We start from the raw sequence: 17,197 nt of genomic DNA on the forward strand, positions 1-17,197 counted from the left end.
GTTCATCCCTCTCTACAACCCGCGCTCCGCCGCGCCCCTCTCCCCTGGGGTCAGGCGGCCGCGTCCTTGCTCCCCCTTGCTGGATCCGAAGGCAGCTAGCCAGGAGGCGCCCTGGCCGAGCTGCGAAAGGAGGGGTTCACTACATAGTGTTCGAGCGACGGCGTCGAGGGTGGAAAGGAGTCCAGTGTGGGGTGACGGGCGGCTCTACCCGGGAAAGAGAGAGGCGCGCGGGGTACACCCGGCTTTTTCACCCCTGGGCGGGAAGATGGATGGTTTTCGGATACCGCGGTCCAGCGCCCTGGCTCTCGCCACAGGGAGACGTCAGAGCGCTCGGGGCCGCGGCGGAGGAGCCACCCCCACCCCCACCTCCACCCCCCCCCACACCCCCCGCCCCCCCGCCCGCCCGGGCTTGCATATAAAGCCCCGGCGCGGCGGCGGCCGGAGCAGAGGCGGGCGGCGGCGGTGGCGGCGCTCCTCCGAGCTCCGGGTCCCAGGCGTGCCTCCGCGGGCAGAACGCGCTCTCCGCCCAGCCTAGCCACGGCACTCCGGGCCCTTTCCGCCGGGACCATGCGCGGCCGCGAGGTCCCACTCGTCCTGCTGGCGCTGGTCCTCTGCCTGGCGCCCCGGGGATGGGCCGCCCCGGTGACGGCTGGCAGAGGAGGCGCGCTGGCCAAGATGTACACGCGCGGCAACCACTGGGCGGTCGGTGAGTGTCCCGCGCGCTCGAGTCCCGGCGGGGCCAGCCCGCAGCCGGCGCGCGTCTCCGCATCTCCCGGCGTTCCTGCGGCTCGGCCTTGGGGGGCTGGGTTTGCTCCGACCTTTCGACCCAAACGCCCACCCTGCCCTTCAGCATCCAGGGAGGCCGTCGGTCCTTGCCGCTGTCTTCTGTCCTCCCCAGGACACCCACCCAGCACACAGCTCTCCCACATCCCAGAGGTAACCCTCCGTGGGCATCTCCCTGCAGCATCCCTTATCCACCTAATCCCAACCCTGTCTGGCATGGTTCTCTCCCCGAACAACTTTGGGGATCCGGGTCCCCAGGGCGTCCCGGAGCCCTGGTGCAGCCCAGCGGCTGCGCCTTTGCGCCTCACAAAGCTACAGGTGTGGGCCTGGGGCGCGGCGCCCACCCCGCCTTTCAGATCCGTTCAGCGCTTGAATCCCATCTCGGTTTGGAGCCCGCCTGAATTTCCTCAGGTTTTTTTTTTTTTTTTTTTTTTGCCTTGAAGCGATTTTCTTTTCTCTGCCCTTTTGCCTCCTTTCCCTCTTTCCATCCAGCAGGCTCCGCGCTCGGGGAATCGCCCGGTCTCCACGCGCATCCCGCGTCTCTGTCCCCAGAGTCCCGATTTCCTCCGCCTCTCTCGCCCTCTAACCTCGCTCCTTCTCCCTGCCCCTCCGCCTGTAAGTCCCGCTCTCCCGGCTTGGAGGTGTGCTGGTCCCGGCCCGGCACCGCGGCGGGTTGGACGCCCGGCCGCGGAGCGCGCGCTCGCTGCCTTCCCGGGCCGCCCGGAGCGACCCCGCCGCTTCTACATCACCCCGGAGCCCTCTGCCGTGCGGAGCAGAGGCTCTGGCAAATAATACAAAGCATTCGGCTTCCTCGGCCACCTCCCCTCTATCCCACAGCCAGCTACAATAACCCAGCATTTCCCCGGAAGCCAGTCGATCCCTAGAGAGATGTCAGGCGGCGTGTGTGTTTCACGATTTCCTTAGTCATCTACTTAGGAGAGGTGGGAGGGTGTGTTGGAAAGATACCTGCTAATTCAACTGTTAGACGCGTTACAGCATTTCTGTGTGAAGACTAAGATGCATTTATGTGGCGGGCGTGAGGTTAGAACTTCAGGCGCTCAGATCTGGTGCCTTGTGTGGGTTTCCCCGCAGAGAAGCGGAGAGCTCTGGGTTGCAACAGCGCAGTTTTCATGACTGCTTAACGAATCATTTGCCAAGTCCTCAACCCCAGACAGGAAAGTATTTGTCATCTTTGAAAGACAGCGAAGCCCAGGAGCCGGGGTATAGAAAGGAAAGATTGGAATGAGTGAAAAGCCTTGCACATCCAGAGAGAAGGACATTCGGAAGGTATTAAAGAAGCCAAACCTAGAATTGATACGGAAACATCTGGGTGTGTTTGAGGGGTTCTGAAGAGCTCTGGTTCTACAGGCCCTTTATGTCTTAGTGCAGGAAAGAATTCAGGGAGAGGCAAAGAGATAGATAAGAAGTGATTTATTATAAAAGGATGCTTGTGAGGTTGACAAGTTGGCCGGTGAGAAATGCTGCACCCTGAGACCTTACTGGGCTATGGTTTCATGGTCAAAGGAAAAACAGGGAGGGAGAGAAGAACTTCTTTGCTTTGAGTAGAGGGTCATGCTTCCACCATCAGCTCATCCTACAGGTTGGGCGGGGCAGTTCTGTGGTCCCTATGTGGTCAAACTAGGTCTACAAACTGTTGTTTTCTGTGTGTCCAGAGAGCACGTCCTAGGGACCATTAAGTTACTGAGCTCACTGGCAGGATGTAGGTCTCATGCCACCATTGATTTGTTGTTTAGGGACATGTCTCATACTTCTGTTCCATGGTTTTGTGTAAGCAAGCCTGCTTGGTTTTGTCATTACGCAAACCTGCTCTCTTGAGTAATTGTGAACTTACAGGGGTCTCCCATATTTTTCCTACTTAAAATCCCCTAGTGGGGTTAACTACTTAATTACCTATTTTGTCCCTTTACTCTGTCCTTATCAATACTTAAAAAGGACTCCTGGGAGTTTAGATCAAGTGGCCATTGCCTAGTCTGGCCAGCAGCCAACGGGCTGAGAAGGTGGAAACCTCCAGATTTCTAGCCTCTTTTTGCTTATACATGTGTTTGTACCAAAAAGGCTCATCGTTAGGTAACCCTTGAAGGCCAAAAGCAGAACAAGAGAGCTTAGCGGGAAAGCTAGAGTTAAGTTGTTTCTTTTTAAAGATTAATTCTGGGGACTTCCCTAGTGGTCCAGTGGTGATGATTCTGTGCTCTCAACTTAGGGTCCAGGGTTCCATCCCTGGTCAGGGAGCGAGGTCCCACATGGCACAACCAAGACCCGGTACAGCCAAATACATACAAATAAATAAATAAATAACAGTGTCCTTCGAATTTTTCTTGGACTATAGTTGCTTTACGAAGCTGTCTTGGTTTCTGCTGTACAACAAAGTGAGTCAGCTGTAGTGTGCATTTACCCCCTTCCTTTTGGGTTTCCTTCCCGTTCCGGTCACCGCAGTGCCTTAAGTGGAGTTCTCTGTGCTTCACAGCATGTTCTCATTAGTTATTTATTTTGTACACAATGTCAACAGTGTTTACGTGTTCATCCGCAGCTCTCAGTCCTCCCGCCCTCTCTTTCCCTCTTGGTATCCATATATTTGTTCCCAGCTCCAAAGTGTACCGACCAGTGGCACCCCAAATTGTCTTATTCTCTTATGTGCTTGCAAACATGCTCATTTTCCTTTTTCAGAGTTGTGCAGAGTTGATGAAGGGAAAGAGGGAGGTGATGCAGAGCATCACATTTGAGTTGAAAGTGACTCAACTTTTTTCTGCAGTGGCGAAGGAGTTTGCTTTGGGAGGACGTGCCCTCTATTGGCCTGTGAGCACTCACAAGCATGAACACCACGCTAGGTTTTAAACTGAGCTTTCCGCTCTAAGTGAATGCCTGTCCTCCTCAATCACTGAAGACACGCAGTTTGGTTTTAATTAAAGCAAACGAAAGCCACATATCGCTGGCCATGAAGAAGCTGTCAGCACAAATTTGCAGGTTTGTTAAGTGATTTGCTTCTTCCAGCTGAGAGGAACGTGATGTGGCCGTGGAAAAGAAGTTAGCAGACTGAAAACTTAACCAGTTCTTAGCTGGCTTGATCTTCATGGAAAAGTTTTGTGTGTGATGCAAATACAGGTCAGCACTAACGCGGGGCCTCTCCCCTGTGCGCCCGTGCAGTGTTTCTGGTCGTCGTTCTGACTCTGGTGTGAAGCGTGCCGTGGAAGGCTCCATTCCAAACGCCAGTGCTCAGCTGCAGAATGGTTTACATAACTGTGCTGCACCAGTCACTGGGAGACATGGCTGAAGCATTCCACCCCCCCCCCCCCGAAAAAAAGAAAGAAAAACCAGCTCTTATACTCAACACTTTGTCTTAATAGATATTGTCTGAAGTCAGGATAATCTTCAAGTTTGCAGTTCAAGGAAATTCTTTTCTCTTGCAAACCTGCCATTTTAGTGATATTTTTAAGTGATAAAAAAGGACAAAACCCACCCCCACCCCAGCGAGGGTTTATTTTTTCTAGTGCCTGTCTTTTGTCTGTGCTGAGATCTCCATTAATGTGATATGGACACATAACAAATGATGATGGGAGAAGAGATGGAAGTGGGCATATCATCCACGTTGTCATGGAGACAATTATTTGGTTGATGGTCGCTAGCTAAGTAAATAGTGCCTTAGGACCCAGGGGATGTGTGCTTCTCTGGAATGTTATAGGTGGTGCACTTTCCTTAGAAAAAGACAAAAGTCTGTGGTCTAGGGAAGGGAGTCTGAACACCCACCCACCAAAATGGCAAATACTGAAATTCAGTACAGGGTCCCCATAGCTATGTGTAGCTATGTGCTAGGCTCCGTCATGTCTGACTCTTTGCAACCCCATGAACTGTAGCCTGCCAGGCTCCTCTGTCCAGGGGATTTCCCAGCCAAGAATATTGAAGTGGGTTGCCATTTCCTCCTCCCCTGACCCAGGGATGGAACCTGAATCTCCTGTGTCTCCTGCATCGGCAGGCGGATTCTTTACCACTGAGCCACCCTGGAAGCCCCCAAGGTCCCAAGAGTCTATGTTAAATCACCCACAGAGTGGAGGCCTACGTTAGCCTTCCATTGTAGAAAAGTCACAAAATTACTCAAGCATGACAAAAATGAGGTCCTTCTTTGTAAAAACATCTCCATCGTCCCACCGCTGCAGTTCCAGCATCCTAACTAGATGACAGGCAATGACCAAGAGCAAGAGCAACTGAGGTCATCATTGGGAGCATCAGATTCTAATCCTGCTTTCCCATTATCATGATTCAATTTCCTCCATAGTAATAAGACCAAGTGACTTGCTACTTCCTGGGAAGTTGTGCAACATAATCATTTTGATGGCTAAAGGCAAGGTTATTTAGTGCATGTCTGGACACCAAGTTCACCAAGCAGATAAGTGGGGAGCCAGCCTTTCAAGATTCCAATCCTTCAGTTGGGACAGTATCCTCAATCGAGTCTTAAAATTGTGTGACGTGTCAGGCCCTAAGCGACTTGGCAAATCTCACACTGCAATGCAGGGAAACCTCATTTTCAGGCTTCCCAATGCGCACAGAATTAATTTTTCTGAGTCACATAATGAGTCATGACATAGTGATATATGATCGCCATTCCTTTTGATGACATTAGAAAGCCTTTTGTAAACCTCATCCTTATTTCCAAGCCCCAGAATGATTTCTAACTGCCTTACGTTCTTAGGAAGTTCAAAGACACTTGGAAAGCAGTGTAATACCGTAGAGTCTGGACTGTGAGCTGATTTGAATCCAGAATCTTTCCTTGCATGTGTGCAACCTGTGGCAAGTCTCATTTTCATCATATTGATTGGGGTGTGGGTCAAATGAAGTAGTCCGCATTGAAACATCCTGTGGACTGTACATCACACACGCAAGCAATAAAGTCACGGTCTGGGCTTCTTTCTTGGTAGACAGAGCTGTTAGGAAGGAGCCTCGTTCCATTTCACGTGGTCTCGGGGTCTATCAATAACCTTTTTCACAGCCTTTGCCTTACATACTTCTAACGCCAGTCAACACTAAAGCCACAAAGAGCTCTTTCCTTGTGAACTTTAAATCAAATGCACCATAGTTTTATTACTGTGAGAAATTAAAAGTGTTCTAAAACTCAATTACGAAGACTTCCCTGGTGACTCAGTGGTAAAGAATCCACCTGCAATGCAGGAGACTCAAGTTAGATTCCTGGATCAGAAAGATCCCCTGGAGAAGGAAATGGCAACCCAGTATCCTTGCCTGGGAAATCCTGTGGACAGAGGAGCCTGGCGGGCTACAGTCCATGGGTCGCAGAAGAGTTGGACACAACTTAGCAATTAAACAACAACAAATCCAATTACAGAGAAATGAGGAAAATCAACCGAAGAAAGTAAATAAGATAATGTGAGTATATTTAAGCCATGGGCTAAAGTGTTAGGAATGCAGTCGTTAAATTTCATCCCCTTCTGATCCTCTGGCTATCCCCATTTGTGTACATGAATTTTTATGTTTTTCGTGGTTTGGCCTCCTGCATACCAACTTTTATTTGTTTTTATGGCAAATGCTCGTCTCTGGAGCTCCTGATAGACTTTTGTGACCATTTTAACCTCCAAGAGAAAAATACTGCATCTCGGTGGCTGAAACGCATTGGCCAGAACTTGTCTTCAATTTGTTTTTCATTACAAACTGTAATTTCTAGGTACAATTTTAGGTTCAGTCTCAGCTAAAATTCTAAGAAAGTTTAAATGAAAAATTCCTTTGGTACAGATAAGAGGAAAGCAACACCTTTTTAATCATACAAAGAAGAGCATGGAGACTTTTCAGGAGAAATTCAAAATTGACTGGGGAAGATGTTCAGATGCCATCCTTTAGCTGGGAATAGAATTCTATGCACACAGAACTGGTGATAGAATTTTAGATATGGAAGGTTCCTTCGATGTCATGTGACCCAACATGTTCATTTTATGGTTGATAAAATTGAAGGCTGGGGGTGCAAAATGAGAGGTCACCTGGCTAGCGAGCAGAGGGACCAGACCCAGGGCTCCTGAGTTGCGGTTCTGAATTCTGTCCATTCATTAGGGATTTTGAGCTGGGAGCAAAATCTGTCTGTTGTTTACAAACTAACTCCTCCTACTAATAAAGTGCAATTTATATTGCATTTAGGAGGAAGAAGCACAAACACAGTCGGTGCCTTTTTAAATTTCTCGTTCATTCATTCCCCTGGGTTAAATTAGTGGCATGCTGTTTTGGGTTTTGTTGTTTTGATTTTTTTTTTTTTGACCCAGATTATATGCTTATTTTATTTTTTATGAATGTGGCATTGAACATCCTTTTTTAAAACTGGGGTATAATTGACATCCAATGTTTTGTAAGTTACAGGTGTACAAGTTAATGATTCATAATTTTAAAGGTTATACTTCATTTCTAGTTATAAAATATTGGCTGTGTATGGTTTCTGCTTTTGCTGCTGCTGCTGCTGCTAAGTCACTTCAGTCGTGTCTGACTGTGCGACCCCATAGACTGCAGCCCACCAGGCTCCTCTGTCACTGAGATTCTCTGGGCAAGAATACTGGAGTGGGTTGCCATTTCCTTCTCCAATGCATGAAAGTGAAAAGTGAAAGTGAAGTCACTCAGTCATGTCCAACTCTGTGTGACCCCGTAGACGGCACCCCACCAGGCTCCCCCGTCCCTGGGATTCTCCAGGCAAGAACACTGGAGTGGGGTGCCATTTCCTTCTCCATTCTGCTTTTGAACAGGACACTTAATGGGAAAAAAGAGTGTGGCAGAGTCCCCACAACTTCATGAGGAGGAGAGCCTGAAGGAGCAGCTGAGGGAGTACGCCCAGTGGGAAGAAGCGACAAGGAACTTGCTAAGCCTCTTACAAGCAAAGGCGGCCCGAGGCCACCAGATGCCTCCGTGGGAGCCCCTGAGCATTCACCAGCCTGCCTGGGATTCCGAGGACGTCAGCAACTTCAAAGACACAGGTTCGAGACTCAAGGGTACAGTGAACATACTGGGGAGGTGGAGGTCGGGAGAGGTGGGCTGGGGCAGGGGTGGAAGGCGCATGGGGAAATTGGAAGAGGGGAAGTTTTTTTGCAGGGAAGAACAGAGCTGCTCTTCATGGTGGCTCCTGCAGGCAGATGCTGTACACACTCAGAGGATGCGTGGCCAGTCCCCATGCTAGCTTTTCTTTCTGACATCATCAATTATCTTTCCTCCTAAGACATCAAATTCCTGTTTAGGAGTTTTGTTAGCAATTGTGCATTGGTAGGGTTTTTAAATTTACCACATCCTTCCCCAATATTTTGATCGTGAGGCCATAGATTATTTGAGTTGATCCCTGTGGAGCTATAGATATGTTTGTTCATGTGTATGTATTTTAAAGGTTCATTTATTTGGCTGCGCTGGCTCTGAGCCGCCGCACCCAGGCCCTTCGGTCTTCGTTTCAGACCTCTTTAGATGCAGTGCGCAGGGTCTGTAGGTGAGGCATGTGAACTTTTAGCCTCAGCATGTGGGATCTAGTTCCCTGACCAGGGATTGAGCCCTCGACCCATGCATTTGAAGACGGATTCTTAACCCCCGGGCCACTAAGGAAGTCCCAATATATGTTTATTCTTTGATGAACACTAGTGGAAGAGCTTTTACAAGAGAGCATTCTCGTTTGCTACTTCTGATGCAAGCCAGTACCCCTTCATATTTGTTCCAAATTTACCTAGTTTGGGTCTCATCCGAATATTTTAAAACTTGGTGAAAATATCTCAGGTCAACTAATCCATTCTGTATGTGATTTTACAGAGGACAGAGGGAAACATTTATACCAAACTGGCACTGTTAGGTACAAAGACAGTAAACAAGATGAAAGAGAAAATAAAATTTACAGGAAAAAAGCGGGGCAACTGAAAATGAGATGTCTTGTTAACTTTTAAGAAGTTTCCCTGAAATTTATGACAAAAGGCAAAAGTAATCATTGAAATCCTCCTAATAATAATAGCCAAACTAACACAACATTGTAAATAAACTCTACTCCAATAAAAAATTAAAACGAATAATAACCACTAGGTCAGTAAGTATTTTCCGTAATCCAAGAGCTTACCTCTACCCATTTCCTCGGGTGGATGCTCACAGCAGTCTTGGGAGGGAGATTCAGGAAGGCTCTCTTCGTCTCTCCGTTTTAAAGGTGAGGAAACTCGGAGGCCGGTCATGCACCCTTTCACGGGAAAAGCCCGTGGGGTCTGCCTTGGACAGTCCGATGCTGTTCGAGGGGGGAATGGTCCCTGCTGATCCTAGAGATGAAGGGTGTGGGAGGCAGTGGCAGCCTTCCCTCTTGCTGCTTCTGGCGAAAATAACATCGTACTTCCCTCGAAGACCTTGGGGAGCTCTCACGTGGCTACCTCTGACTGATGGCCCCTTAACAGAGGCTCTGGGCTGGTGTGGCTAGGCCTTGGCTGGTCTCTTACAGCCTTTCTGTGTCAGTCTACTGTGGGTTCTCTGTGCTGAATGCAAACAAAAAAAGTTTATTTGTTGCATTAAGCACCTAGAGAGAAAGTCTCCTCTAGTCTTTTTTCAGAAAGAAAATCTGGATTACATCAACTGATACAGAAATAAGTACCAACTTTGTGCAGAGCCCCGAGGAACTGATTCTCTGGTCCACACTGGTGTTATATAAGCTCCCATGTCTGCTAATGAATTGTGTGGCTCTGAGGGTTCTGGGGATTTGTGATTGACCTCTTGGGCCCTGGCTGACCTGGGCTATTCTTGGTCAAGTGCTTTGCTGGACTTCCCATGGGTAGATATCCAACAGCAGGCCCTTCTCCTTGGTCAGAAGACTAACCATGATCACCACCATAAAACCCTCTAAAATAGCAAACACAGAAATGGACTTACCCTCACAGAGCATTCATAGAATACCACCTCTCCACACCCCGGCTGCCCAGGTGTCTTAGTGGTAAAGAAGCCGCCTGCCAATGCAGGAGACCCAAGAGACTCGGGTTTGATCCCTGGGTTGGGAAGACCCCCTGGAGAAGGAAATGGCAACCCACTCCAGTGTTCTTGCCTGGAGAATCCCAGGGACGGGGGAGCCTGGTGGGCTGCCGTCTATGGGGTCGCACAGAGTCAGACACGACTGAAGTGACTTAGCGGCAGCAGCAGCAGCTCCAAAAAGGTCTTTGAGCTGCAAAACTATAGGATAGATTGGGTGGGCAGTTACAGAGGGTGGCTGTTTTAAGGGGACGATATTTATCAGTATTGCAGTGTGAGCTGAAGAAGTCATCTTTTTCTAATCAGGCCCTGCTTTCCGTTACATCTCTTTACGCTCTGTTCCTCTTTTTAGTTTCAGAAAGCCCATCTTATTTAATTCTACGTCAGACTGAATAACTAGCTATTGCACACACTGGTCCCCTTCTTTTGGACTTATTTCCCAGCAGCATGAAAGACAAATTCACTGGTTAGTCTTTGCAGAGACCAAAACGGTTGATCACTTCTCTTGCTTTAGAAACTCCACCTCAGTGAAAGTATGTTGATATGAAAATTGAAAACATCCTACAATTATCTTACACAGAGGAAGTACCAAGAGAATCATTCTATTAGAAATCCTTATATCTCTCAGTGTTAGAAAGAAGTTTAATAATTCAGCCAAGCATTATCAGAATTAACAGCAGGACTTTTCTTAAAATTAAAAACTATCCTCATGCTCCCCTCTCCCATTTTAGTAATAAGGCATCAAGTCCTGTTGCCAAACCTCCCAGACCTGGAGTTACAATTGAGCATCTTCCTGTTTCATGACAAAGATATTTACTTGATTCAGGAAAAGATCTGTATAAATGCGCACTGAACCTAGACTAGTATATCATGACCAACAGGATCCAGAACTTTATTAGCAATGAAGGCCAATAGTTTTTCAAGGTTAAACCTATATCTTTTAACTCTACCCTTCTCACAAAAGTTAATGGAATTTTCCCCTTATGGTTTCCGTAACATGAAACAGGGTTCAGCTCAGCTACAGAATCTAATCCATAATCCTGGAGGTGGCTGTGGTTTGTCCTGAGTTTCAGTGAAGGTTGAGGCTGGTCTTTGGGTTCCTTTTGTAATCTGGACCCAGCTCTTTTTTTTCTTCTTCTTCTTTTTCAGCCTCGCATTTTTTCTCTTATTTGGTTGACGTGGGGAAAGGGACCTGGAGAATGCATTGCAAGGGGTGTTATGAAAAGAAAGTAAATGTACAAATTTGCCCTCACTTTAAATTTTTTTTTCTTTTTGAGTTAGTACTATTTTAATTTAGTTTGGCCTCACCGTGAAGTATGCAGGATCTCAGTTCCTGGACCAGGGATGGAACTTGTACCTGCTGCATTACGAGTGCAGAGTTCTAACCACTGAACCACCAGGGTATTCCCTGCCCTCACCTTTAAGGGACTGCTCTGACTGTTCCATCAGATCAGCAAAGGGAATAACTTTATTTATTAGTATGTGAAATGCTCTAAAGGTAGCTCCAAATATCGTAAAAACAACATACAATTGAGAATACTAAAAAGCTTCTGATCACCCTGACCATTTATATGAAGGAGCAGAGTGAAGCCGGCCCCCACCTCAAATACAGTTCCCTCCTACCCTAACCACGGACCCTCTCCCGCCTCCAGGCCCTTGATTTTCTTAGGCTACGCAATCCGTCTTTTTATTGTGCCTGTACTTCCGTTCTCTTGAGCCGAGCTCGCAGATTCAATATTCTGAGCCAACGCAGGGGACTTCCACGTGCTTGACCTCATCTGACCCCTGTGTGAGCGGGGGCTCGTATCACAAATGTGCGGCAGCATCTTCAGGCAGGCGGGCGACCCTTAACAGTGCAACCTGGCCTCCTGGAGAAAAGCAAAGCTAATTGGCCTGTGTGGGAATTGAACCTGAGGCCCTGGCTTCATTATCACCTGGTCAAAACAATCGAGCCACTGAGCACGTAATAACTGGCCTGAGAATCTCAGTAAATTCTTTATTAGGAACAAATGGCTGGTCTGGATGTTGGGGAACCCGAATTACCGGAGAATCTTGGAAGGTATAATAAGCTCTCATCTGGATGAAAAGTGTTTTCTCATCTCAGTGGATAAAGGGTGCTGTATGGGAACAAAACAAGCAGTTTAAAATCAAAGCTACTCATCTTTTCTTCAGTCTTAGTTAATTTGAACAGAAGCCACAACAAGCCAACCACAAGCACTGTAGAACTGGCAGAAACCCACATTAGCTCCTCTTCCCAAGTTGCCCACACGACTGCCGTTTACAGTCACGGGTTTATAACGGGTAGCTGTGTAATTCATGAGCTAGCTTTGACTTGTGGAATGAGGCTTTGCCAGAGAAGCAAAGTACCAATTAAGATTCCACTGTTCCCTAGCAATTCCCCCACCCAGCTGCTACTTTAGTAGCAAATTCCTGGAAATAACACATTTCCATTTCCAATGTTAGTCAAACTGTACCTGTGTAAATGCACTTATCTGTGAAGCAGAAACAGTGGCAAAGAGAGCAGACTCGCGGTTGCCGAGGGTGGGAGGGGGTGGGGGGCAGATGAATGGGGAGTTTGGGATTAGCAGAGGCAAACTGTTCTGCACAGAGCAGATGAAGCACAGGTTTCGCTGCACAGCACGGGGAACCGCATTCAGCATCCTGTGGCAAACTGCGGTGGAAAGGAGCAGCAAGACGGAATGCACATGGATGTGTAACGGAATCACTTTGCTAGAGCGCAGAAATTAACACGTTACAAATCAATTACCTTTCAGTCAGACACATTTTTAAGAAAAGTTTTCTTAAAACTTTGTGAATATACAGAAAACTTTGTGAAAATATATATGTGACTACATCTGTGTGGTCACATCAGGATATAAAGTAAGCTGATATACCAAAAAGACCTGAAAATAATGTGGCTCCCCAAAAAGAGGAAGTTAATTTCCCTCTAGCGGGACAGCTGTGGTTCTAAGTATTAATGTGCTCAGAGTCACCTGGAGGTCTATCAAGCTCCCAAGTGATGGTTTGTTGGGAATAGATTTACTTTCTAGTATTAGACTTCAGCATCACTAACTACATTTGCTTAACTCTTTCTAATATTTTTTAACTTGGACTCTTCACTCCAGGTCCTCAGCATGAAGAAAGGAACCCCCAGCTGAACTGACAATGACGATGGCTGCCTCCCTCAAAGAAGCAAAACAAAATCCTTAAGAAACTGCGTTCTATGGGCATCAGTTCTACTGGATCATCAACAAATTTCCTTTGTGCAAAATACTTAACTATTCTTGTACCTTTCAACTTTGACTAAAGTCATGATTTTCAAGCAGCATCTTCTGGTTTGAACTTGTTTGCTGTGAAAAATTGTCCGTAAAGAGTCTTCTAATTAATGTTCTTTACATCTAGGCTGTCTATTAGATTCCAGTCCCCAACCTGTTACCAGTCACAATAAAAGCTTAAACATACTGTCCAAAGGGCAGGTAGTTCTCTCATTTTAGTTCCAGATAAGAGGGAGTGATTAGCACTGAGATTAACAAACAGCTTGGGACTTCCCAGCGGTTAAGATTCCGCCCTCCATGCAGGGAATGCGGGTTCAATCCCTGGTTGGGGAACTAAGACCCCACGTGCTGCAGGGTGCAAACACACACGCACCCCAGAAAACAACAGCAAAAAAGAAACAAACAGCTTGATAATAAACTTGTATGCTTACAGATGAAGGTGGGCTGAATTGTTAGCTTTCCCCTCTGAAAGCCACTTTATTGATGAATATATATATATATATATATACACACACACACATATATATATACTGAATCCTTTATAGATGCCATTACTAGAAGCTCAGACTTGCTTTATCGTTACTAGGTTGAATGTAGAGGCTGGCCTTCTTTATCACGTAAAAATTCCCATTTTTGCAGCCCTTACCATGACCAGGTATTTGGTCGATGTTACTGATATTCTCCTCCTAAGAGTTTTGTAAGCTGAGGTGACCCTTCTCACTTAGCCAAAGAAACAGAGAGTCAGGTCAGCTGACTTGCCCGAGGTCACACAGTCAAGGGAACTGGGATTCAAACTTCTACAGTCATCAGATATTCTGTTGCATTTCACAGTGTTTCTATTACCTCATTTTGAGACCCTCTGCCAGGATATTTAAGCCTAGCAAGTAGCACCATTTCTTCAATATTCCATCGCCAGTCTGGGAGAGGTCGTCCCCGCAGCCAGATTTAGTCAGCTCCACAGCAGAGGGAGAAGACAGGCTCCCAAGAGCCCCTTGATTCTCAGAGAACACGGCCTGGCAGTTCACAACGCCCAGTTACATTTTTATTATGGCATTCACACATTAACAGATTTTAAAGCTTCTTGCCATATGTTTAGATTTCTTTCATTTGGGGAAATCACATTTGAAACGGTGAAGAGATTTATCTTGACTTTGCTTTGATTATCAAAGAATCACATAAGATGTACTGTGTTGTAATCCTTTCAAAACTACATTGGCTCCCAGCTTATCCAGAGCCAGGGAACCTCTTCCTCTTCTTGGGATGTCCTAGGCCCCTTTCCTCAAGAACTCAGTCCTGGGCTGAGCACACTAAAGCCTGCCCAGCTCAGTCCTGGGCTGAGCACGCTAAAGCCTGCCCAGCTCAGTCCTGGGCTGAGCACGCTAAAGCCTGCCAGGCAGCGGTGATAAGGGGAAGCGCTGTCACCAGCATTCACCCTCCAGGGGGCCTCCCTGGTGGCTCAGCTGGTAAAGAATCCGCCTATAGTGCAGGAGACCTGGGTTCAGTCCCTTGGTTGGGAAGATCCCCTGGAGGAGGGCATGGCAACCCGCTCCAGTATTCTTGGGCTTCCCTGGTGGCTCAGCTGGTAAAGAATCCACCTGCAATGTGGGAGACCTGGTTCGATTTCTAGGTCAGGAAGATCCCCTGGAGAAGGGATAGGCTACCCACTGCAGTATTCTTGGGCTTCCCCGGTGGCTCAGCTGGTAAAGAATCTGCCTGCAATTCAGGAGACCTGGGTTCAATTCCTGGGTTGGGAAGATCCCCTGGAGGAGGGCACGGCAACCCACTCCAGTATTCTTGCCTGGAGAATCCCATGGACAGAGGAGCCTGGCGGACTATAGTCCATAGGGTTGCAAAGTCAGACATGACTGAAGCGATTTAGCACGCATACACACAAGACACTCATAAAGATGGGAACAACCTTTCCAGACTCAGGGGCCATTTCTCTAGGGGTGGCGCGTCAGGTTGGAAGAGGAAGGCAATGCTTCTGGAATAACCCCATCTAGATGTCTCTTGTTTGGTTGTTTCACGAGAGCAGATATGATCCTTTGTTTCAGTTGCAATTGTTTTTTCCTCACATGTCGTGACCTAGACACAGGAATTGCTCACTCAAATCTCCTGACACTTTCAAGCTCCCCTGTATCAAGCCTTGGTTCATCCATCAATGAATAGATAAAGACGATGTGGTACATAAATACAATGGAAGATTACCTAACCATCAAAAGAATAAAAAAATGCCACTTGAAACAATATCGACGGCCCTAGAGATGATCATATTAAGTGAAATAAGTCAGAAAGAGAAAGACACATATCGCTTATATATGAAATCTTTAAAGATGATACAAATGAACTTGTTTATAAAACAGAAACAGATTCACAGGCATAGAAAACAAAGTTATGGTTACCACAGGGGAAAGGTGGGGGAGTGATAAATTAGAAGTTTGGGATTAACATATATACACTATTATATATGGAGAAAGCAACGGCACCCCACTCCAGTACTCTTGCCTGGAAAATCCCATGGACAGAGGAGCCTGGTAGGCTGTAGTCCATGGGGTCCCTAAGAGTCGGACATGACTGAGCGACTTCACTTTCACTTTTCACTTTCCTGCATTGGAGAAGGAAATGGAAACCCACTCTAGTGTTCTTGCCTGGAGAATCCCAGGGACCGGGGAGCCTGGTGGGCTGCCGTCTATGGGATCGCACAGAGTCGGACACGACTGAAGCGACTTAGCAGCAGCAACTATTATATATAGAATAGATATTCAACAAGGACCCATAGCACAGGGAAGTCGACTCTAGACTCTGTGATAACCTACATGGAAAAAGAATCTGAAAAGGAACAGATAGATGTGTATGTGTAACTGAATCACTTCACTATACACTTGAAACCAAGCAACATTGTAAATCAACTGCTGCTGCTGCTGCTAAGTCGCTTCAGTCTTGTCTGACTCTGTGCGACCCCATAGACAGCAGCCCACCAGGCTCCCCCGTCCCTGGGATTCTCCGGGCAAGAATACTGGAGTGGGTTGCCATTTCCTTCTCCAATGCAGAAAAATGAAAGTGAAGTCGCTCAGTCGTATCCGACTCTTAGTGACCCCATGGACTGCAGCCCACCAGGCTCCTCTGTCCATGGGATTTTCCAGGCAAGAGTACTGGAGTGGGGTGCCACTGCCTTATCTGACTATCAGATCAGATCAGATCAGTCGCTCAGTCGTGTCCGACTCTTTGCGACCCCATGAATCTGACTATAGTCCAACAAAAAATAAGAATTAAAAAAGAAAGATCAGAATCTCTTTAGTGAAAAGATAATACCTTTCCCTATATGGAGAGCTTTCTTGAACCCTTGTTTTGCAAGCGGAATCCTATCACCTATCTGTGAGTGCCTACTGGGCCAGGGAAATTTCAGCTGCAGGGAACAGCATCCACCTTGAGTTGCTTAAGGAGGAAAGGAAAGCTCTGTGAGCAGAGAGTGGGGAAGCCTGGAGCTCAAGGCTGAGCTTGCGCGTTCAGGGCTCAAAGCCACGACTCCGACAGGTCGATGGGACGGTTGCCCCTGCAGCCTTCGGCAGAACCACGGAGTCGGCGCTGTCTGCCTCTCCCTGTGCCCACAGCATGGGGCCAACTCTCTTCCGCCCTTGGCTTGCTTCTGAATCCAGGGTTTCGATGTCTGTGTCTGATTGGCAGAGCCTAGATCACATGCCTGCAGCGAGGGAAGCTGGGAAACGTAGTTACGAAGGTTCTGCTTCGGGAGCACGGGACAAACGCTGTGGGACCTAAACATGGGTCCATCTGCCCCTGCAAGGATACGGTTCACCGGCCACTGCAGTCGTTGACCTTCAACACACCCTGACGGGAGTGAAGGGAGATCAGGAGGAAGGCACTCTGGGCTCTGGGGAGACTGGCAGGATAGGCCTTTAGGTAGTTGTTGGCGGAGATTTCCAGGAGACGATTTCATGAGCTCGGCCTCTTGCTCATACCTAGAGAAGCACTAAAAGCATTAACGGACGCATCTGCTCCTCGTGACCAGCGCCCACCGTCTTGTGACCCGCGGCCACCTTCTGCCAAAATGTGTGCTCGGTTGTCCTTAACTCCCTTCCCCAAAACCACAAATACTCCAGGCTTCCTCCTACCCCTTCGGAGCAGCTCCTAGAGCTATCTGAGTGCTGTCGTCCAGG

The 17,197-nt window shown here is 47.6% G+C and overlaps 1 protein-coding gene across 1 annotated transcript; it reads left to right on the top strand.

Annotated features, from left to right (window-relative positions):
* The first annotated feature begins 439 nt into the window (after positions 1-439).
* GRP (gastrin releasing peptide) lies at positions 440-13,075 on the top strand. The gene is made up of 3 exons (XM_070779128.1): positions 440-706; positions 7,527-7,754; positions 12,873-13,075. Exons 1-3 carry the CDS (start codon positions 568-570, stop codon positions 12,908-12,910), a joined length of 405 nt encoding a protein of 134 aa, XP_070635229.1. The 5' UTR covers positions 440-567; the 3' UTR covers positions 12,911-13,075.
* Positions 13,076-17,197: the final 4,122 nt, after the last annotated feature.

The sequence above is a fragment of the Bos indicus genome, chromosome 24 (genome assembly GCF_029378745.1).
Source record: "Bos indicus isolate NIAB-ARS_2022 breed Sahiwal x Tharparkar chromosome 24, NIAB-ARS_B.indTharparkar_mat_pri_1.0, whole genome shotgun sequence".
NCBI classification, from domain to species: Eukaryota; Metazoa; Chordata; class Mammalia; order Artiodactyla; family Bovidae; genus Bos; species Bos indicus.